Here is a 23,403-nt window from a genome sequence, read left to right as displayed (position 1 = left end):
ACGTCTGGAATCTGGAGGATTCACCGGCGATCTCGTGGAGCTTTCAGTAACTATGATATTGTGAATAGACAATTACAACAACCATGGCTGAACAGGAGTAAATCAGATGAGAGCTCCACCCCTCAGAAATGAATGTCTGGATTGTCCCACCAGGTAAGCAGCCTACCCTGACCGAAGGCTGGCTGAGAGCGAGGGAAATTTAGGATGGGTGACAGCAGAAGGAAGTGACGGGTATCAGTCAGGACCTCTGAACCACTGCAGCAGCACAGGCCATGGCCTGCTCTAGTCACCCCTTGTATGACGTCCTCGCAGATACTGTAGCTGGCTGGGGCCGGGAAAGGTGCTGCCTGATGGAGTGGGCTTCGCGGTCACAGTAACTGATCCCACACAGTTTTCAACAACTTCATGCAAAACTGACCCTGGTTTTGAGCCACAAAACTCTGGTCTCTCATTTCTGCTTCAGGACGTCTCTGAAACTGCTGGAACGTGTGGAGAAATCTACTCAGTGTTCCTGCAAGAACATCCCCAAAGTGCAGGGAGGTTAATACCTACGTGGCTCTCCTTGACCCTGCTGGGAGGAAAGCTGATAGGTACATGCTTCCTCCTTTGGTCCTGAGAAGCCAGCTCTAAGATGCACTTCCCAGTGTTCCTCCAAAGTGTCTTCAGATTGGACGGCAGCCACCAATACAGAGGCCAGCTCTCGAATACATCTCTGTGTTGGCTCTCCCTCAGTGCTGTGCTCCAGCCAACTCACACTGACTCAAGAGGGCTGACTGTGCCCATCTTTTCCCAACTCCACATCCAGTGACTCCACATTGAAACTGGCCATGGAAAATGATAAATGTCACAAATCAGGGTCATAGGCTTTTTTTCCCAGAAAGCTGGCTGATAAAGGTTTATCAGCACACTACTGCTTTCATTCTGTTTTTCTTCCCTCCCTCTGTGCCTGACACCTGCTTCCTCCAATTCCATTATCAAATAACCTACCTGCACGCGAGTCTTCGTATCAGGCTCTGTTTTCATTAAGGGTCCCAACTAAGACAAATTTCTACTTCATAGCATTGTGGTGATATTTAAATGGGATTGTAATGTAATAATATGACTATGGCCAAGACTGAACAGCCTAGACCTAGAAAAATTTGCCCACCTTAGATGGTTTTACTTTTCTTATTGTCTCTTAAGCCATGAGGAAAAAGTACTTGGAAATTCAACTGCCAGGTGTACTGAAGCACAAAGCAAGTTGGACGTTAGGACAGAGGCAAGTAGGGTTTCCCTGGATGGGAGTCTGGTGCCTGGACGGGGTGACTTGGAGAGGCTGAGGGACAGACGTTCTGGCAGCGCCCCACAGGGGAAGGCTGGGCTTGCAGGGTCTCTGGGTGTTGGACTCTTCCATCCTTCTGGTTCCTCTGTTAAGTACGCGGAAGCCTAAACTCTAGCCTCTCAGGGAGCGGCACGAAGAACCTGAGCTGATTCTGTGGTCCTGAGAGAGGGCTACTTTCAAGCACAGCATGTGACTGACTTTGAAACCCCTTCTGATTTTTCCGTGGGTCTCTGAGCATATGCCTCGGGAAAATGGCTAGTTGTGCACGTGTGTATGTATGTGTTTTTAGGCTGTAAGCTGTATCCCTAAAGTTGCATGGTCCAAAATGGTAGCCACTAGCCACATGTGATGGTTTAAATTTAATCAGAATGAAATAAAATGTTAAATTCAGTTCCATGGTTAACTAGCCATATTCGAAGTGCTCAGTAGGAAGTCATTACAGGAGAAGAGATATCAAACCATCAAAATGGTGAAACAGGATAATGTGAGGTGATGGATAGGTTAGCAAACCTTGCTGTAGTCATCATTTTGCAATATATAGGTGTATCAAATCACATTGTGAAATTGAATTTTTTTTTTCAAATCATCACATTGTACACCTTAAACTTACACAATGTTGTATGCCAATTACCTCTCAGCTAAAGCTGGGGGAAAAAAGAAGTAATCAAGTGCTCGGTAATCACGTGTGACTAGTGGCCACCATATTGAACCACACAGATACAGAACACTTCCTTCATCACAGAAGGTTCTTTTGTACAGTGATGTAAAAGAGCTGTAGCATTTGGAACTCAGGTCTAGGCTGTCAGAGAACAAACATAGCTGAGTGTATCAATGCGGAAGATACACTTTTCTCTGTTTCTTGTACTTGGAATGCTGTTACCGAACCTCTGAACACCCTTCTCCCACTGAAGCCAGGGAGACCTGCACTGGCCCCCGGGGCCACCAGCGACACCTTGTGGCAGCAAAAGCAACAACCATTCAAAGTCATCCCTCTCCTTGGAGACCTGAGTTGAGTTTCTGGTTTTCTGTCCTCTGAATACATGTCACCAGAACCAGCCCACTGTGCTTGAGAGAGATTGTAACATTTATTATCACTTCCCATGAGTTGTGACTGTAATAAGTCTTTTACATGTGTTTTATTATCTAATCAGAACAACAACCTTCAGAGATGGAGCTATGGGTATTATCCCCATTTTAGAGACCAGGCAGCTGAGGCTCAGGGAGACTGATGAACTAATCTGAGGTCTTTAGTGTGGGGCTGGAGAGAAGGCTGTTCTTGGGCTAGCGGATTGTGTTTCACAGTCATGTTAATCTGAATATTAAAAAGAATGTGATTTCCTTCTTATCCCAAAATGGTGCAGTTGGATAACAGCATGTACAAATGCAGAGCACAGGAGGGGTACTGCACATGTTAATTTTCTTTCTCCATCCCTTCCTCTTTTGGGGGTCTGCCTTCTCATTAAATTTTCATTATCCTCAGCAATAAATCCGTCTTCCCTGTACAGATTCCTAACCCCAAATGAATACATTCAAAGTCTATACTTCAGCAAGACTGTATACTATTGAAAATAAATTCCATTAAATTTGAAACAACAAATTTACTACCAAGTTATGTTACACCCTATTTACAATAGTCAAAGCATATGCATGCCAGGTTCATTTGGTAGACATTTCAGGGTTTTATAAATGTATAACTAAGGAACAAAATTATAATATTACTTGCAAAGGTTTTTCAAGGTCTCCTATCACTTTTTTTTTTTTTTTTGCAACTCAGACATTGACTTCTATTGCATGTCAAGTGCACTTTTTGTGAGTTTCCACCACCTGTCAATCATTCAGAGTCCTTAATTAGGGCTCTTCCAAGGAGACTCTGACATCCCAGAGAGTGATGCTTCCACGCGGCTCCTCACCCTCTTTCCCAAATCAAAAATCATGTCAGCAGACACAGTCAAAAGAGAAGCTACTGGCTGGGAGATATTTTAAAGGGCAGATTTTTCAAGTGTGGGTGGGGGAGGTGGGGTGTGCTTTGGGAATGCTGAGTGAGTCGTTGGAAGCCGGGCAGTAGAAACTTGCTGTACCTGACAAAGTGGTTACCAGAGCCCCATTCCAGCCAGCAGCCGCTGAATGTTGTTCTGATGATTTTGTGTGGGTAAAAAATTATAGTTGTTGCCTCTTGGAAAGGAGATACTCAGCAAAAACAGAGCCGGACACTGCTGAAAGGGCTGCCAGGCACCAGCTGTGTCCACAGCTGCTCAGCCTCCCAACTTCCCTGATGAACCAGCATTTTTGTTTCAGGCGAGGATGTTCTGTGTTGCCTCTGATTCAGAAAAGCCAACGAGAGCCAAGCGGAGGGATATGAACAGATGCAAAGGGCAGGTTTGGCTAGCCAGAAAGAGAATCATTTTCCGTGGGAAGGACGTGGTGCTAGGCCTCAGAAGATGTAGCCTGCTTTCTTGTTTGAATGATACCCTCGTTTCTGAAGGACACAATGGCTGCTGGAAAAGTCAAAGCAGAGGAACCACCCCAGAGGTGTGGGGTCCTCACTCCATCCAATCTTTTTGGACCACTAACTCAACCAGCCCCTTCTCTCTCTCTCCATTTGTGGGAAATAGATGGGTGCCAACCTTCACCCCAGCTGCCACTGGCCCTGTTCAACAACTCTGTGTCCTGCATTGCTGTGGCTCTGCTGCTCGGGCCCTGCTCCAGGGAGCAGGAAGGGAGGTTCAGAAGACTTCTTGTCTTGGCATCACTGTGGCTACCACCTCTTTGCCACTGTGATCTTCAGACTCACAGATATTTCTCCCCCAGATTTTTCCCAGAAAATGTGACAATTCTCTCAATCAATTTTAGACATCCTAGAATCTTATTGGGGTTCCCAAAAACCAGGGTGATCATATCACTTATGTTTTTGAGAGGGAGTGGACTATTAATTAGGATGCTGGGGACAACAGGCATAAACCAGGAACATCTTAGACAAACTGCATGCACAGGCATCCTTTCCCCAAAAAGCCACTTTGAAACGTGAAGTTTATAAACACCTTGACAGGGAAGCAAGCATCTCACAGGCCAGTAGGAACAATTTATGGGATGCCACTTTGGGATACACACTTCGTCCACTTTGGTGAGCATCATTTTGTGTGCAGAACATTAGCCTGGTTCAGCCGGGTGGCAGGGTGACCCCCTACCTCCTGGAACTATCTGCTTCTCCTCCAAGGGAATGGAAGGCATTCACCTTCCTGCCTTTGTCCAAGAGTTTCCCTCCGTCTGGGGGCCTGTCACCCCAGGGACCCCTCTCCTTTCTCAGGAGGCCAGCACCCCTCAGGTAAGTAGCTCTCAGGTGGGCACGGTTGCTACTGCTGGAACCACTGTCCCAGCTGCAGGGTGGCCCTGATTTCCAAATCCAGAAGGTGCCTACAAGATTTATCACTTCTCGGTGGGAGAGGCAGGCTGGGAGACAGAGTACGAAAGCACACGAACTTTCAAGAGAGGTTGATGCTTTACAGAGACGACAGACTCTGATATTTAGATCAAAAGCTTGTGGGTCTTATTTCTGGGAAAGGCAAAGAGCAAGGAGACTGAGGGGAAATGAGTAAGATTCAATTTTATACATGAAACAAAATAGCAATTTCTAAAATGATGGAAATGCCAGTCAGTGAAGCACCTGCCCCTAAAAATATACACGTTTCTTTTCAGTGTTTCTCATAATGGAGATGAGTGAGTGTGGTAGCAGAGAGGGGTGGGGTCCAGCAGTGGACTTACACATTTTTCTTAAGGTGGAGAATAAGAAGTCTACAAGTGTTATTTCCAAAGCTTAATGAAGTAAAAATTCAAAATGAAATTTCTGCTATGGTCTCAGCTATATAAAAAACCATCTAGTCATATGAACTAGAACCAGAAGGGAACAAGAAAAAATTAAATATTCAGATTATAGGAGTGATGGGACAGTGAAGATTGCTTTCTCTATTTCCTTTTTTCCCATTACAGCAGCTATAACATTAAGAATAATTCAACTGAATGAAGCACTCTTTAACACTAGGCACTTAGAAAAGAAAAGAATTCCATCCATGCAGCAGTTACAGGCCTTATAGCAGATGCTCATGGCTCCTCCTGGATCACAGCTCAGTCCCAGGATCATGTTTCCCATCCAAGCAAGAGCCAGAGTGTAGGACTGGGCCTTGGGGAGACATCCTGGCGGTGTGATAATAACACAACCAGAGCATCCGAGTACATGACCAGACACAGACCCCACCAACTCCTGCCCACCAGCACCAAACCGGCTTCTCCCGGTCTCTCTCAAGGCCATCACACCAGCCAAGAAGGACCAAGCCCTCAGTGATCTGTCTCCCTGTGGGACCCAAGTAGAGCCGTAACTGCACCTTACACTGGGAGACGTGGTTGATCAGTCAAAGCCTTCTCTGCCTGAATCCTACTCACCTTGAGAAATGTATTTCTCGATTCATGCTACAGCTTGAGTCCAACTGTTGTCACTACCCAAACGCTGGACTTGATTCTATTTTGAGGGTGAAGATAGTAACTAAAATTTCGGTAACCTTTTCCATGTAAATCCCCGTAGAATTTTGTGGGCTAGGAAAGGCTTTGTCCACTGCCATAGACATGTATGTACTTTAGGTTCTTCATAAATAAAGATAATAAATAATAGCTAAAATGTTTCAGTGCTTACTGTCTACCAGGGACCAGGCTAAGCAATTCCTTATGTGACCTTATTTATTCCTTCTCTCCCTAGGACTTCATGCCCTCCCGGCTCTACCTACTCCAACCCTGCACAACTACCAATTGATAAGCTCTTGGGGAGAAGGTTCGATCATTATCCCCACCTTGTAGATGAGAAAAGAGAAGCTTAGATGAAGAAACTTGCCCAGGGTCACATTCAGGATTGGAAACCAGGCCTTTGGACTCCAAAACCTGCACTGTTAATCAACGTGTTTATAGGCTTTGAGTGAAGTAAAAGACCTGCAGTCAGTCCCTGGGGGGTTTGTTTTCTTTCTCAGTTGTTTATCCTAGATCTGAAAGGGACCACAATTGTTGTACATCTCCTTTCTTTAAAGAGGAAACTGTTGATGAATGGATTAAGAAGATGTGGTATATCAAGACAATGAAATGTTACTCAGCCATAAAAAAGAATGAAGTAATGCCATTTGCAGCAACATGGAAGGACCTAGAGATTATCATATTAAGTGAAGTAAATCAGAAAGAGAAACAAATATCATATAATGTCACTTATATGTGGAATCTAAAAAAAAATGGAAAAAAGAGACAAATTTTTTTTTAACTGAAGCACAGTCAATTACAATGTGTCAATTTCTGGTATACAGCATCATGCCCCAGTCATGCATATATATACATATATTCGTTTTCATATTCTTTTTCATTAAAGACTATTACAAGATATTGAATATAGCTCCCTGTGCTATACAGAAGAAATTTTTTTAATCTATTTTTATATATAGTGATGACATTGGCAAATCTCAGAGTACAAATTTTATTTACAAACCAGAAATAGACTCGTGGACATAGAAAATAAACTGTGGTTGCCGGGGGGAAAGGGAGGAGGGATAGATTAGGGAACAAGGACCTACTGTATAGCACAGAAAACTATATTCAATTTCTTGTAATGAGCCATAATGGAAACGAAGCTGAAAATATGTGTATGTATGTATATGTATAATGGAATCGCTTTGCTATACACCTGAAACTAATACTATAAATCGACTACACCTCAAAAAAAAATTCAGATTTTTTTTAAAAGGAGGAAACTGTCATCTCTAGGTCCCTGGATCAATTCAGAACCAAGAGAACAGGTGTTGTGATTGGCTGGGCTGGGTCCTGGGTAGGGTGGTGGAGGTAGAGGAGGATTCCCTTAGAGACACGCAGGAAATGTGAGAAAAACATGCTTGGCAGCCCCTGGCCAGAGCCGCCCGGGGTCTGCAAAGAACACACCAACTGGCCCTTCCTTGGGAAGGAATGTGATTGTCTAGCCCCTCCCCTGGGACTGCTCCCCTGAGAGGGCTTGAGTCTATAAATAAAGCCAGTCACCTCCACCAGACAGGCGAAGACTTCATCTAGCTTGACACACTGAGTATTGACAAGGCTGAAAGAAGGGTGAGAAAGAAGAGGGGGCTGCTGCCTCCTCCACCAGTATTACTCACCAGCGGTGACGAAGCGTCTACCTGTGCCACCGCCTACAGAAGCCTACCGAGATTACTCTGCAACAGGAAGCCTTCTCAACTAGAGAGCGGAGCCTCCTGGAATGAGGCTTACAGTCCCCAAAAGAAGCGTCCCTTCCTGCGGCCCAAGTGATTACCTTTAACGTAATAATCACAACAGCCAACACCCCTGGAGCATGCACTGTGGGCCCGACACTGCTCCAAGCTTTCCATGCACCATCTCATTTAATATTCATAATGAAGTAACTGCCCGTACTATTAGCATCCCCATTCTAAAGATGAGAATATCAAGGCTAACTGAAGCAGGGCTGGTGATACTGTTTGACTCAGGATACCCATTCTGCTCCCCACTCTGCACTGACCTGTGGCCCTGGGAGTCTGGCCTCTGTGACTGAGTCAGCAGGGCTTTTTCCCCTGTGGTTCCAGTTAAGCTGGGCCAATAGGAGGCACTGGCTTGAGACAGGAAACCAGGAGACGAGAGGTATGGGTATTTAATCCCACTCCTCCTTCCTGCTGGGCCGGCTTTGGCAGTGGCTAACAGAACGCAGCTCTGGTCCAGTGTTCACTACACTACAGCCCCCGCAGTGTTCAGGTAAACTGCTCCTTCCTCTTCCCCCTTCAGGCAGAAAGGTGACCATGACATCCCCTGCCAACTGTCCCTTGGGGCCTCACCATCCCTCACTGGTCACCTTAACCTTCCCCACTTTGGAAAAAAAAAATCTCTTTGCTCAACTCTCTTCAGTTAAATTCTCAGGAGCACCGTCTCCTTCCTGCGTGGACCCTGGCTGGGGCAGAAAGTGAATGTATTGCCTGTTAGCACAGCTCAGTATGGTAGAGCTGGGATTAGGATTCTCGGCAGTCTGACTCCAGAACCTACATTCTGAATCACTATCTACACTGGTTAAAACACCGAGTAAGGCCACCAGTGATGGGGAAAGAGTCCAGCTCCTGATTTCAAATCCTCTGTCCTTTTCCAGATGCTGCCATCTAGGCAAATATGGCTCACAGTCAGAACCATGCCCTGGGCCTCGCTTTCTCCCCAGACTGTCAGGGTCGCCCCAATTTCCCCAGGATGGTCAGAGCCCCTGGGAGAATGACCTGTTCAGAGGCCCAAGAACCTAATAGGGGAAGCCATTCTCTGACCCGGGCCAGGCCCATCCTCCCACTTGTCACCCAGCCGTTAGCCAAACTCAATCACCCCTGTGGGATCTAGACGGGTTTCAGTGCCCCTCCTGCCCCTCTGCGGCCCTGTCCCTTACCCACACCCTGTGGAAGTCAAGTCCAAATGCCCCCAAAGCTCTGGTGAACCCCATTCCCACCCTGGCTCCGAACTCTGGCTTCAGCTGAAATAACTGTGTCTCCACTCTCCATCCCAGATCCGAGTTGGTGTTCTGGGTCACGCTAACCCAAACACAAAACTTAGCCCTCTGTTTGATTTTCACAGACTTTTCGTAAGGTGTGTGTACATTTAGTAGACCTTCCCCTGAAGCAACACAAACACCTTCAATCAAGCATTAAACATCCTCGTCTTTAAAAGACCTTTGGACACTCTCCCACCATGGACTCGCCACTGGCTGCTTCTTGCCACACGGAACCCAAGTGGCCACTGTCTTGCCCGCTTCTCCCTGCCTTTTTCTCTTCTTTCCAAGAATAAGAAGCAGGGCAGTTTAATTGTTTTCTTTGTTACTTTGGCTTCTGCACCTTCTTCAACTCAGAATAGCTTTTTAATGCATTTCCTTTAACAGAGCACCCTCTCCCTCCATAAGAAAAATTGTGGGAACAGCTGCTAAATCAGTAGTCACCCTGTCACCCATCAAGGTAGACGGTCACCTGCATAATGCAATTGGAAGTTGCTGCACCTAACTGTGCAGACTGGAAGTCTGGGGGAAAGATGCATATGATTTCACCGCAAGCAAAGAGAGTGAATTGTGACGAATCCGAAGGCACAAAGCACCACAGAGCCTGGTAGAGGGTAAACAGCCCAGGATGCAGCCCGAAGACCCATTTGGGCCTCTCTCTTTTCTACTAACTGGGTGGAATCAGGCCAGCGATGTCATCTTTCTGAGCTTTCGTTGCTGCTAAATTTGAGAACAATCTACTAAATCAGTAACTCTCAGAATGTGGTTCCTAGACTGGCAGCACCACCTGGAAACTTGTTAGAAAGGCAAATTCTCAGTCCCCACCCAGACCTACTAATGAGAAACTCTGGGGGAGGGGCCCCCTGTACTTTAAGAAGCCCCCAGGTGATTCTGATGCAGGCTCAAGTTTAAGAACTATTGTATTAACTCTCTACCGTCTGCCCACCTACTGAGAGCAGATGTAGAAGCATTTTCTGGACCATGGAGTCCTGGATGCACTGTAGAATCTCCAGGGAAGTTTTAACAATACCAGTGTACAAGCACCTAACTCAGTCCAATTAAAGCAGAACCCCCAGGGATAGGGCAGGGGCGGGTTAGTTCTGAAAGCGCCAGTGTACAGCCAGGTTTAGAAGCACGATGCTAAACTCTAGGCAGCTATTAAGACGTGAAGTACTGCCATCCTGGTGGTGTTTTTCTCCCAAGTCAGGCGAAACAATTAATGGCCTTTCCTTCTAGTCAGGAGAAAGGGCAGGGGGAGAGGGGAACAGTCATGTTTGAAAGTGACAGAATACTTTATAGTAGCTGAAACCGGTCCGTGAACACTTCTAAGATCTGTGCCTTAGGCATGAAGTAGCAATTGGCATTTTCTAGACGATAATTTTAAAGAAACATGGAGAGGTTTAAGTCAGCTGAGTCAAGCATAAACTTACCTTGACACTGAGTGTGTTTTGATTAGTAATCTCGAGGAAAAGAAGCTCCTTTGAAATGAGCCATATTAAAACAAACAAATATCCTCATACAGCATGCCGAGCTCCCACCTGCCTGCAGTTAGAACCAGGTCAAAAACGCTCAGAGCACAGCTTCTGTCCATCCCCTCCGAGTGCAGCCAGTCAGACATGTGTTTGAGAACGATGTCGAACTTTCCACTCACTTGCCCTCTTCTCTCGTCCCTTCCCTGCTTTCTCTGTCTCATCACTAGCTGGCTGTGGGACTCAGGCCAGCCATGCCAACTTTCTGAGCTTTCACTTCTTCATCTACTAAATCAGTGATTTTCTAAGTGCAGTCCGCAGACCAACAGCATCAGCATCACCTGGGAACTTGTCAGGAATGCAAATTCTCAGACCCCAGCCAGACCTACTGAATCTGAAACTCCGGTGTGGGACTTGGTGGTCTGGGTTTTAAGAAGCCCTCAGGTGATTCGAATGCACATTCAAGTCAAAGAACTATTGTTCTCAAATATTGTTATGAAGCGTTCTCTCACCAACGTCCTTGTATGGTATCATTTGGTGGCCAGTATTCTCCCCCAGATGTCCAAAGCCCTCAGACTCCCTTTACTCACCTCCCTGAAACATGGTCAGTTTTTAAGACGTTTGTCCCTGTTCGTTCCCTCTGTTTTGAATGCTCTTCCCAGTGGCTTCTTCACATCTCTCAGGTGACGGCACTATATAAAGGAAGGGCCACCTAATACCCTTTATCCCAGCACACTCTGTGTTTCCTTTACAACATTACTTACTATATATTATCATTTTATTTGCATATTTTAATCTCTCTCCCCCACCTTAATTGTGAGCGTATGAAGTAGGGACCATATTTATTTAATCTGCTGTATCCCCAGAACTGATCTTAGTGTGCCCAGCATGGCCAAAACTATCCAACAGAACGTTCTATGATGATGAAAATGTTCTACGTCCACTGTCCAGTACGGTAGCCCCTAGACACATGCGGCTACCTGGGCACTTGAACAAGGCTAGTATGACAGAGAAACTGAATTTTAATATTTAATTTAATTTTAATTAATTTAAATTTAAATAACCATGTGTGACTATTTCCCAACATAGTGAATAGCACAGTTCTAGGCACTCAAAAAAAGAAAGTGTATTGAATGGATGAATGAATGAATGCTGTTTTTTAAATTTGCCATTATCTGTAAAAATATATTCATTGACTTTAATTTGTACAACTAGCTTGCCTGCCAAAAATTTGTTTTTTAATCTACTTTAGGTAGGAACTATATCTTCCCCGTTTTAATGAAATTATTTTTAAGATGTCACCAGCAACTAGTAAAAACTTAGCTGGGAGTGAGGAAAAAAGGTTGACACTACGCATAATACATCGGCCTTGAATGGAAAATGGAGTTATTCCTTTCATAGGCGCTTTGTGGGGCAGGGACCCCAAGGCGTAATCAGTGGTCTCTTCCTACCTCTGATGGACTCTGCTTACAGCCCTGACAAGGCTGCCTATAAACTCGAGGACTGCTGAGGACAGAGGAAACTGGGTCTCCTCTCTGTCTGAGGAGATATGGTGAGGTGAATGGAAGGAATACCACCCGCAGTGTTTAGAGGACAGCTCATCTTAGAAAGTCACTGAACCTCTCTGAGCCTCAACTTCCTGCTCTGTAAAATGGAGACAATAACGCTTACCTCACATACTAAATATGTCAAATGTTTGGCATGTGAAATGTGTTAGCTATTTCATGGACAAAAACTGAACAAGTCCAAGAGAAATCTCTCTACTGGAAAGTTCGTTTCTCTCTCAAAAACATCCCCATCCTCTACTTTTTGAACATAGTCAGCCCTCAGCGAACCTTATCCTGACCCGGTTTTTCCTGTTTGTTTATCTTCAACACTCTTAGGTTGTCCCTTCGTCTTCAAGACTCTTAGGTATAAAATTTCACACTTCAGGGAATACTCATCATTATTTTGGTTAGTGCTAGAGGGTTTGACATACTGTAAAGTCCCCTTGCTCAGATGTACTGGATATAGCCACAGCCTAAACGTCCTTTTCTTTAAAATAAAGGAGTTAGGCTAAAATGAGATCCAAGGATTCTTCCAGCTCTGAAATCACTATATCCTCTGGTTACAGAGTTTCTAACAAGGAAGCATGTGGCCTAAATGTGTCATCTTCATTATTAGAGATATTATGGTACCAACCTGGGCTCTGATGTCCTGAAATCCTCCTGCAGTTAAATACCAGATCACAGCTTGGCTACTCTCTCTCACTGTCTTAGTCTGAGCTCTCCCCAAAATGGAACCTGAGACAAAGGCTTAAATGAAGTACTTACTTGAAAACATGATGTCAGGGAACAGGAATATAGATAGAGGAGTGAAGAGTGAAGGAGGGAAAGGATTGTCTAGGGTGCATCATCAGGTTGGCCGCTGTCAGGGGTGACAAGCTCCCACTCTCACCGGATTTCTGGGGAGCCTTATAAGTTCCAACTGAAAACTGTCTGCTTGGGAGAGAGAAAAGGGAAGCATGTTCCTGTCCATCCCCATTCCCACTGGCCAGGGATGGCCCCACACATGTCAACTCCCTCGTGCTGTGAGTTTCACATGCCTGAGCCATGATCTGGTTCCCATGGTACGGGGTCAGGACATTCCAGCATCAGGAGCATGACAGGACCGCAGCACAAGGCTGGCCTCCGTCGGGCTGCACCCAGACAAAGCTGCTTGAAGCGTGCACAGAACTGGTGACCACAGCAGCAGTGCGAGCGAGAGGATATGGAGTGTGGCAGAGGCGGCGTCTGCACAATCCACTTCTTTCTCCTGTTGTGCCTGCTCCACCCCGTTTGTATTCACTCCATTGTAGATAGTCCCCTTCAAGCTGGCGACCAGCCACAATCTCTGCAAAACAGTTGTTGCTGTTGCATCTGATCCCAAGACCAGCATAATCTTCTTCATCTTCGTCCTCCATCACTCACTTAGGTTGCTCTTACCCTTGGCCAGCATCTCGGTCTAGGTGGCTTGCTCGGAGGGGGACCTTGAGTATCAGAGTTTCAGCACAATATACAGATAAGAGACTCCCGAAACACTGCCATAGAGGCATTCCTTAAGCTTTCATAACATTTCTCAGCCACCTCAATTCTTAAAATTACCACAGCTCCCATACTGTTTAAGGACCACCGCTACCAGACAACCTGATGCCTCTGCCTGGACCCCATCCCAGTCCTCTACCAGTCTTAATCATTGGGACACTTCTGGCCAGGAATGGGGTCCTTATCACCTCTGACGGGTGGCCTCACTCCAAAATCCCAGTCCCAGCGATTGCAGCCTGGGTTCCCTGGAAGCAGAGCCTGGGACAAAGTATTACATGCAGGTCGAGTGAAACAGGGAAGGAAGAAAGTCAATACAAGGATGAGTTTTCAAGGTTCACTGCAACAGACAACAGTACTCCCTCCTGAGGAACACGCTAAAGAGTCTCATGAGATGAACCTGAGAACCGGCTACACGAGCAGCAAATGTTACGAAGAGTGAGCTCTTCAGAGATTTAATCAGTTTGCCAAATGCTTACACCAACCTCTTTTAATCTGATAACACTTTATGAATAAGAATTTACTTTCACACCCAAAGAAAATATCTTTAGAATACAGTTCATAGGGCTTTATCGTGTGCTTTATTTAATTTCATGTCCTACTCTGCACAAGAAATTTGGAGGAATATGGGCTAGTGGAGATGCTTACAGAGGTCTTGCTCCAATGCGCCACTGGCTTTCATTAACTGTTTTTAAAGATCTTTAAGATTTTTCTTAAAATACATAAAACTAAGACAATAGCATCATTTAGTGGAACAAATCCTGTTGTATCAGCTTGTGCTCACTTTCATTTGAGACACTTTAAAGCTAAAAGGAATGGAGGGAGGTTGAAAGAAGTTGGTCCATTGGAGACAAGGAAGGGAAGTGTGAAAAGCTGTGACTCCTCTTTCTAAGAAAGACAGAGAGAAGAAAACAATGGACATAGCAGGGGATGTTTGCTCACTTACCTTCAGCCAACAGCAATCAAACACAGAAAATATGAGTGCACTATAAAAATAATTGACACAAAAATGCTAGTTAAATTCAAAAAAGTTGACCCGAACGAGCCTTTAATCAATTTAGATCATCATCATAAGTGTATTTTTCCCCAGTATTTCTCACAATACTGCATATCATCTACATTCATGGTTATTTGGTCTTAGCATCTAATTATAAAAGCTTACAATTCTGCTTCAGTTGCACATGCAAAGACAGAAAACCATTCTCTAATCCCTCAGGGCACAAGGCTATGACATTGGTCCACTGGCATTGTGTTCATGGAGAATTTTCTTCTTTCAACTATGTTTTCATTTGTATCACATGGAAGGGTCCTGAGGTCACTGGGCCGTCATGGGCAGTCAAATATCAAGTAAATCTTAATGAGAAAGAAACCGCTTGTTCATCAAATGCAGCTTCAGGATTTTCACAAGCCCTTTTCTCTCTCTTTATTCCTTTTAAAACAATCATGAGAAATTGTAGCTATAGGGAGGCGACAAGATAGCATGTAAATTATAATCCTGATTTTGTGTAAAGTGTGTGTATACAACATAACTACACAGAGAAAAAGATTAGAAAAATATAGACCAAAATGTTAACAATGGTTATATCTGGGGGGTGAGGCTGAAGTGATCATTATTTCCTTCTTACGCCTTTCTGCATTTCCTCAGCTCTTCACTGTTGCCCTGAGCCGTCCAGAATCCAGCCTTGTGTTGATACAGCAACCGTGAAAACCTTGCTTTATTTTTCATATGCTAAAGAAGATAAAGTACTCGATAATCATCCGTGACAACTGTCAAAAGGCCACAGAAACACTCAGGATGGGACATAGAACCCCCCTTGCTCATGAGAGTTTCCAGGCTGCACATCCAATGCCCAGCATCATCCTCACATGGTCCAGCCTTGAGAGAAGCTTCTTGGATTTGTTTTCAAGGAAAACAAAATCCTGGGGGAGCAGGAGGTGGGGGAATTGGATAAAGGTGGTCAAAATGTACAAGGTTCCAGTTACAAGAAAAATAAGTACTGGGGATGTATGGTACAATATGACTATAGTTAACACTGCTGTATGATATGTATGAAAGTTGCTAAGAGAGTGGATCCTAACAGTTCTCATCATAAGGAAAAAATTGTGACTACATGAGGAGATGGATGTTAACTAAACTTACAGTAATCATTTTGCAGTATATGCATGTCAAGTCATTGTGCTGTACACCTTCAACGTATACAGAGCTGTAAGTCAACTATAGCTCAGTAAAACTGGGGGGAAAAGATTAGAAAGCAGTTCCATAAATGTATAAAATTGGTTCTTAAGAATGATAAATGATTTCATTTCCTTAAAAAAAAAAAGATAAAAACAGGATCGTAAGTTTTGGTTCTCATGCCAAAGAATAAGAAACTCTCCTGTTAGTCTTCACAAAGCCAGGGAGTCAATCAGATCCTAGATAGTAACTCATACCTGGGGCTCAACCAAAGTAACATAACCACCTGAAGGTATCTGGAGGGTTTACCCAAATGTTTAAGTTTAAATTTAACATTTTTTCTTTGGAACCTACTATTAAAAGCTACAGAGAATGACCACATACTCACACACACTGTAGAAAGTTAAAGCTGCCTGCACGTCTTTGGCAGGCTTGTGGGTTATTTTTCTCAGGCTGGATCTGCTGGGATGACACAGGGTCAGTGCCTCTGGAAGACGGGACCCTAGACTCCATGATACCTGCCGGGCCTCTGAAGTGCCATGACCCTGGTCAGCTTCAACCACTGTCTTTTCCCTCATCCCCACTTCTAACCAACCCCCAAGTCCCTAAACTCCTCTGGAACCCATACTCCCCTTCCACATCTACTCCTGCAACCTTGGTCCAGGTCTGCCCAGGTCATGGTCATCTCTCACCTGCATTGCTGCACCACCCTTGACTCTTCACTAACCTTGCCAGTTCAGCCCTGATCGTATCACTTCTCTGCACATCCCTTCCATGACTTTCTAAATGCCCTCAAAATAAAGTTGTAATTCCTTTGGCATGACCTCATATTTCACACTGTATGTTCCCACAACCCCAACTCCAACCCTCACCTCCCTAGTGTCCCCAGCACTCCAGCCATCCTGAACTACTTGATCCCTCACTGCTGGATCTGACACACATGGATCCCCTGGCTGGAGCACTCATCTCTACTCAATCCTCCGGCCTCAGGTTTGATGCTACTGGCTCTGGAGAAACATCTCCAATCTTGGCAGGGTTAGATGCTACTTTTCTACCCCTCATTGTGTCCCTGTGATGAAACAGCCCATTTGCTCCCTCCTTCACTAGTCCATAAGCTCTTTCTGGTGATGGACTGTGTTTTACTTTCTCAGCTCTTAACACAGTCAGATACATAAAAGACATTCAACAAATACTGATTCCATGAGAAGCAATAACATCATAGTGCTCTTGGTTTACCACAGATAGAATCTTCAACCATCCTCACTCCCCTTGACACAGACCTTCGGGATATGATCAGTTCAATAACAGGACCATTCCAGATTTCTCCTCCTTTCCTTCATCTCTTACACAAGGAGAAATAAGGGAAACTGATCACTGGAGGTTCTGTATCAAGAGTCCTTTTTGGAAGAGAAAAGGCTTGAATCATCTGTTATCCAAATATCTTTCCTTTCTGCAGGATTGTCCTTATAGTTTCCTACATGTAGATTTTGGTCTGTCTGGTCATGAAAAAGTCTGAAACTACATAAACTCTGTGGCTGCGCTGTGAGACATAAAATTAGAGGAACGTCTCAAATGCGATCAGTTCCTTCCTTCACTTCATTGTGAATTAGGAATAAAATACTGAGATGCACAGGACAGTGGTTAATAAAAACCCACCTGATACCAGATTCAGACTTTTAAGACCAGAACAAATGACGTCTTCGTCTCAGAGGCAATAAAATCTCCAAGTGCACGCTCCCATTTGCCTTCCATTCTGCTTGCTCTCTGTTCCTTTAGCTACGAACCTTGAGGAGAAGAGGATTTCTCCCCCTGCAGTTACTTCTGTTTCTACTCTTTCTCAGTTCCTCCACCCCTAGGCCACAAAAATTTCACCTCTGAGCAAAATCAGTCTTGAACTTTGGATCTGGAGACTGAAATATTAGGGTGAGAATGTATATTCAATTTTTATTTATTTATTAAAAATTTTTTTTAAAAAAATGTTTACTGGTTTTAAAAAACTTTTTTTTTTGTTTTTATTTTGTGGGGGGTAATTAGGTTTATTTATTTGTTTGTTTTTTTAATGGCAGTACTGGGGATTGAACCCAGGACTTCCTGCATGCTAAGCATGGGCTCTGCCACTGAGTATACCCTCCTCCTATAAATTATTAACGATTATCATTATATTATTGCTCATGCTGCCTTTTGAGGAGGGAAAGTGAGATCTTCGCTTTAATGAGTGGACTATTTGAGAGGATTTTTTTTTTAACCCAAAATTTGGGTGTGTTTTTAAGCAAACTAGAACAAAGGAATGTATGATTTGTTTTTTTCTTTTGCTGCTGTTTACTAGGGGAAATTTCTTCCTTCCTCCCTCCCTCCCTCCCTTCCTCTCTTATCCTATATACACATAGTAGAAATCTGGGCTAATTAATAGGGAGTTAGATACCTAAAATAGAACCCCAGTGCATTTATACAGCTAACAGTGACTTACAACATAAGTGCTGATTATTCTTTCTGCATGTAGAACTTAAGCAACAGAATTATGTTTCCAGCTATGTTGACAGAGAAAATAATCAGATGTCTCTCCTCAGTCCATCCCCAGCTTATCAGTTTAATGGCTTCCTCCCAAAAGGAGGTGTGTAATGGGGGGGGGGTGCTACATGTACAAATGATGAGCATTTAGTAAGTCAACAGCATTATTTTGTTTTCAAATTATTTCCTATTCCTAGAAATTTATATTCAGTCACTTGAACTCTGCATAATTACAAGAGATATTTAACTGAGCTTAAGCTTATTTAAAGTAACCAAGCTCCTTCCATCTCATTGATCTTAGATTTCAATTCCCTCCCACCCATGTCTCTTCTACCTGGTGCATAGCAATTTTCTTTGACAGAGAGGATGGAGACATATAGATTGGTGTAGATTTATGGCCCCTTCCTCTGCTAATGGTCCACCTCATTTGCATTCTTCTCACTCATCTTTATCATTTTTTCCAAGTATCGGTGCATTCACAACTTCTGCCTCCTCTAGCACATTCTAATGTTTTGTGCCATTTTTACATCTGCTTTGTACTATGATTTTTTCCTCCATATTCTACTCATAGTTCTTCCCTTGTAACCATACCTTCACATATGCTAAAAAAGCAGAGATTTTTTTCCTTCGGTGGTAATCCTGCCTTTTCAGATTTCCTGTAGTCATAACAAAGCCTATCTTGCCAAAAGGCCATGCAGGTAAAACCTTGTGCCAAATACCGTATCTTGTTCCCTGAAGCTCCTTTTTGGCAGCTGGTAGAAACATGGATGACTGACATCCACAGAAATCACAACGCCAATGGGTGCTTTGATGCTTCTCCCTCAAGTTGTGGGTGTGATTCCGCAAAAGTGTTTCTAATCGGACTTCCTCATGAAGAGGATGTCTGACGGAGCAGGGAGACAGGCACTGGGCATCTCTCTATGACATTTAGACTTTTAAGTCTTAGCCTTTTAAAAAATAATAATGAAATAAAGGGCCAGCTTTGACTGACCATGCTAAGACTACTTTAAATACATTCTAAAACTGCTTTAAATTTTCCCCCAAAATATATTTGACCTGTGTAAGAGTTACAGGTCCTTTAAGAAACTATTTCTGGAAGGCTGCACCGAAGGCAGTTCACGAGCTGAAGCCAAGGCTGAGGCATTGCTGAGGGAATCTGTTTCCCTGGGATACTAATTCACTCCAAATATTGTACATAAATTAAGCCAGCAGCTACTGAAAGAAGTAATTTACGGGAGAGGAAACACTAAAGAGATTTAAAAGAAAGGAACTGTCTTCTAAGTAGAGAAAAAGACATCAGGGGCCCAGGAGGAACCCTTCTCTCTCCATCCCAGCCTTCTACTTGTTCTCTAGAAGCTTCCACTCCCTCCTCATTCCTTCCGTTTTCCGTTCTCCACTGTGGCAGGTGGAACTGACTGGCTCGCTGACTAGGGGAAGGGTCTCTCCCGCAGGCACCTGCTCTTTCCTCGTCTTTTTAATAAGGAAGCTGCTCTCTGCATACATGCTCTCCTGGTTGTGTCCTCAACCTTCCCTCTCTCCCTGGTGCTGCAGTGGGACACCTGCAGTTCTGAGAGGTAAGTCCAGTTCAGGGAGGAAGGGGTCAGACACTGACTACCAGCCCCACCCCCCTTCCTGACAGCTTTGCTGTTAAATGTTTTTTTTTCCAATTTTTAAAATTGACATATAGTCAATTTATATTGTTGTATAAATTTCCTTTTTTAAGCTTTTTTTATTTTTTAATGAAGGTCCTGGGGATTGAACCCAGGACCTTGTGCATACTAAGCATGTGCTCTACCACTGAGCTATACTCTCCTCTCTAGTGGTTAAATCTTCTAAGCTGAGTTTTTATAATAAAGAGTTGATTTTTTATTTTCAAAATGCAAATATAAGCATAGAAATCTCTTATTTTAGGTAAACCCATCAATGCCTGATTTACTACTTTTAATCAGGACAGTGTAACCACTGGCTGGCACCTCCACTGGGGGCAGTACCCCTAATCCTAGGTTTATTCAGAACCTGACAACCTTTTCGTTCCTCTGAATAACCTAAACCAACCACTGAAAATCACTGTTCCCCAGCCACCGGCAGCAAGGAAAACAGCCAAAATAAACACACCAGTCGATCCACCCACAGAACCGTCCACTCGACCCAGGAGTTTCAGTGGGTTTGTACAGACATCCGCTGGGATCTAAGTGCCCTCTTTTTCTTTAAACAGTTACCTGTTCCCAAAAAGGGCTGCAGAGACATTTCTGCTTAGGTCTAAATGCACATACATGTCATTCCCATAGCCCTCTGGATAAATGAAAATATGTGTCGTCATTTGGGGCTTTGTAGATACCATAGTCTGAAGGTTCAACCTACTAGCCTTGGTCTAGTTAAAACTACAGACTAAGAGTTAGTGGCTGTTAGTCTCCCCCATGTGATGCTGGATGAAGCTGCCTATTGTCTGTTCTCTATAAACAGCTTGTCAAGGATCCAAAGACAGTATTGCCACATCATATTCAGCTCCTCCTAACTTCAGGGACACTTCCAGCAAAGGGCTGCTCTTAGAAAAGGCAAATGTCCCCTATGCAGTATCAGGCTGTCCACTCATGAAACTACAAGTTCCTGGAGATGCATGGCTCTGAGTTCTTTTTTCAAAACCTGACTTTGAGCTTGTCTGTCGGTTGCTAACTTCTATTTGACTACACGGAGCTTTTCATTTCAATTGATAAATCCCACCCATCTGCTTACATCTCCTGGCAAAAAAAAAAATAAATATAAATAAAATTATTTGATGAAAACATTCTTGTAAACCAGCTATCCATCATGAATAAAGTCAAGAAAGGTTTCTCTACTGAAATGTATGTGATTGTAAAGGCAATAGCTGAGGTGGGAAAAGGAAAAAATCTGTGTGTGTAGGAGAGAAATTAGGCATTGTTCCTTTAATAAGGGCAGAAACTTGTATGACATGTTCCTTGGCCAAGCAGCTACTTTCCTTAAAACCCTGGTTTTAAACAAAGACTCTGAAATGTAACCTCCAAAGTACATGGAAAGGGCATTGAGCTGAAGATAGGGGTGCATGGTTTTGAGTCCAAGTGGGTTCCAGTACTGATTCTTCCTGGGTATAATTTTGGGGGTTTTTTCTCTTTTCTTTTTTTGTTTTTCGTCTTTCTTTCTTTCTTTTCTTCTTTCATTTTTTTCCTTTTCTTTTTGTCTTCCTCTATTTTTTTGGGGGGGATAATCATTTCACTTTTCAATTCTGTCTTCAGTCAAGTGGGAGAATAGAAACATCTGTCCTACCTCACACAGTAGCTGTGCAGAATAACTGTGCAGCTTGCCTCGAATGCATTGGAGCAGGCTCCAATAACTGTGAACAAGTTCTCCACGGTGCCAAGCACTATGGACAACATTATTAGTAACTTTTATTCTTCCACACAAATGAGCCAAATCTTTACCCAAATCCTCAGCTTCCTGAAAGTCCCAAATACACAGGTTCAAAAGACAGGACAAGGAATTCCATTCTAAGGGAAATGAGAAATGATCTAACAGAGTCCAACATCTCCCAAAGTGAGACGCCCTGAGAGAGGCTGGTTTTTCTTAAGTTCCATCACTTTCCAGGACTCTGGCCACTGTGCCTGCTCCTACCACAGAATGTCTGTTTGTCTAATAAAGCCAAATAAGGGCCAATGGCAGCCCAACAACTCCATGGCCAAGACCACAGATGCAGAAAAGCAACACTCTGAATAATTCAGAATGGTGGCCACACAAGCAGAGAGCCAAATGGCAGAGATAAACGCTCAGGGAGCTTACCCACCCTCTTTTTCCTCTTGATTTCTTCCCCATTTCTTTTTGACAACGTCCAATGAAACACAAAAAGGACACCTCTGAATGATAAACTTGTGAGAGTCTATTGATAGGTCTGTCGGACTCCATTACACTACTTAAGAAAGCAAGCTTACATTAAGACTGAGAGTCAATTTAATGCATTTTTTTCTGGTGCATTTTTTTCTTTGCCAAGAATCAGAATAAAAGGGCAGGGGGGAAATACTAAAACCAGGAGACTCCAGTACATAATGCAAGGTCCAGACAAATCTATATATAATCCTAATGCGTTGAGAGATCTTCTTACAGAAAAAGATTTCATTCGAAGTTGCTGCTAGTTTTGATGCAAACGTAAATGCAAATGCCATGGCCCACAAGCCTAGGGATTCCAGTAGGCAGAGCATGGTCATAACAAGTTGTTCTTTGTTAAGATTTCTATTTCAGAGTCAAGTGTGCCTTGGCAGCAATAATCGCTGTGCCTAATGCAGGTAATCCGAACCGAGGAAAAGACACTGTGGAAAAATACCAAATATTTACTCAACCTAACCTAGCAACTCCTACTCAACAACACGTGCGCTGCAGATTTATAAGTTGGAGCCCATGGTTGTGGAAAATTCACTACAGGATAAAAACAAACACTGCGTATGGCAGTTCCTATACAGCAAGCCTCTTCTGCTCAGTCTAAGAAAACTCTACTTACTACCCAGCAGATAATGAGAGTGACGGCCTAACACCCCTAAGGTGGCAGGACTTTTCTCTTTTTTTTTTTTTTGCCCCCTCCCCAAATAAAAAGTCAAATAATAACATCGTTGAATCTCCCAGTTAAACTCCAGTCCAATTCAAAACTCATCTTCAGAGCTGTCGGCTAAGAGCATTACTCGATCTTGCATGCTGTTGAATTCTCTCTGCTGGGGAAAGAAAACAGAAAAGTATTAACTCCTGCCACAGAGCAAAGCTGAGAAACAGGTCCCCTTTAACCGAACATGAACAGATGAAGCCAAGGGAGCAGCTGCGGCAGCTAATCCGAACCACTGGGCACGTCCCTACCATTCATGCATCATTAAGTACCATGTGCTTTATTAAGCAAATTAGAAAAGCGAAGAACGTTCCGCCACTGATCAGGTTTTGCTGTTGCTGATTCCATACCTTTCTTTTATGCCTTTTGAAGCCATTTCTCCTTCGGCGATTCATAACCTTAATGCTGTAGAGCGCTCCCAAGATGAACAAGGCTCCAGCTATCCCAACCCCTACAGGCACCAGCATCCCAGACATATAGCCAGCCTGCAGAGGAAAGAAAATATGCATTAGGATGCTAAACAGACTGCTGCCCTGGGTTGCCCAGGCCTGCTGGATGGCAGCAGGTTGTTAGACCCTTTGAATTCTCCTGTCTGCCTTGTGATAAAACAGCACCTGGAATAAAGTGACTTTTTAGGGAGAAGGCAACCCAAGAGCAGATAGGGCGATTTGGAAATTATTTTTTAATTGAAATAGAGTCAGTTACAATGAGTCAGTTTCTGGTGTACAGC

General features: G+C 43.8%; 1 protein-coding gene across 2 annotated transcripts in view; it reads right to left on the bottom strand.

The window, feature by feature from the left end:
• Window positions 1-14,408: 14,408 nt before the first annotated feature.
• ARMH4 (armadillo like helical domain containing 4) overlaps window positions 14,409-23,403 on the bottom strand; it is a 116,866-nt gene continuing 107,871 nt past the window's right edge. The window contains exons 7-8 of one of the 2 annotated variants that reach the window (XM_074365466.1): window positions 23,024-23,158; window positions 14,409-22,785 (exon numbers count right to left, since the gene is read on the bottom strand). In XM_074365466.1, coding sequence (XP_074221567.1) covers window positions 22,717-22,785; window positions 23,024-23,158 — 204 coding nt within the window. In that variant the 3' untranslated portion in view covers window positions 14,409-22,716. The remainder of the gene's footprint in view (window positions 22,786-23,023; window positions 23,159-23,403) is intronic. The other variant, XM_074365467.1, reaches the window with a different exon arrangement.

The sequence above is a fragment of the Camelus bactrianus genome, chromosome 6 (assembly GCF_048773025.1).
Source record: "Camelus bactrianus isolate YW-2024 breed Bactrian camel chromosome 6, ASM4877302v1, whole genome shotgun sequence".
Classification (NCBI taxonomy): domain Eukaryota; kingdom Metazoa; phylum Chordata; class Mammalia; order Artiodactyla; family Camelidae; genus Camelus; species Camelus bactrianus.
Note: the sequence above shows the minus strand (reverse complement) of the source record. Positions and strands in the feature narration are given on the sequence as shown.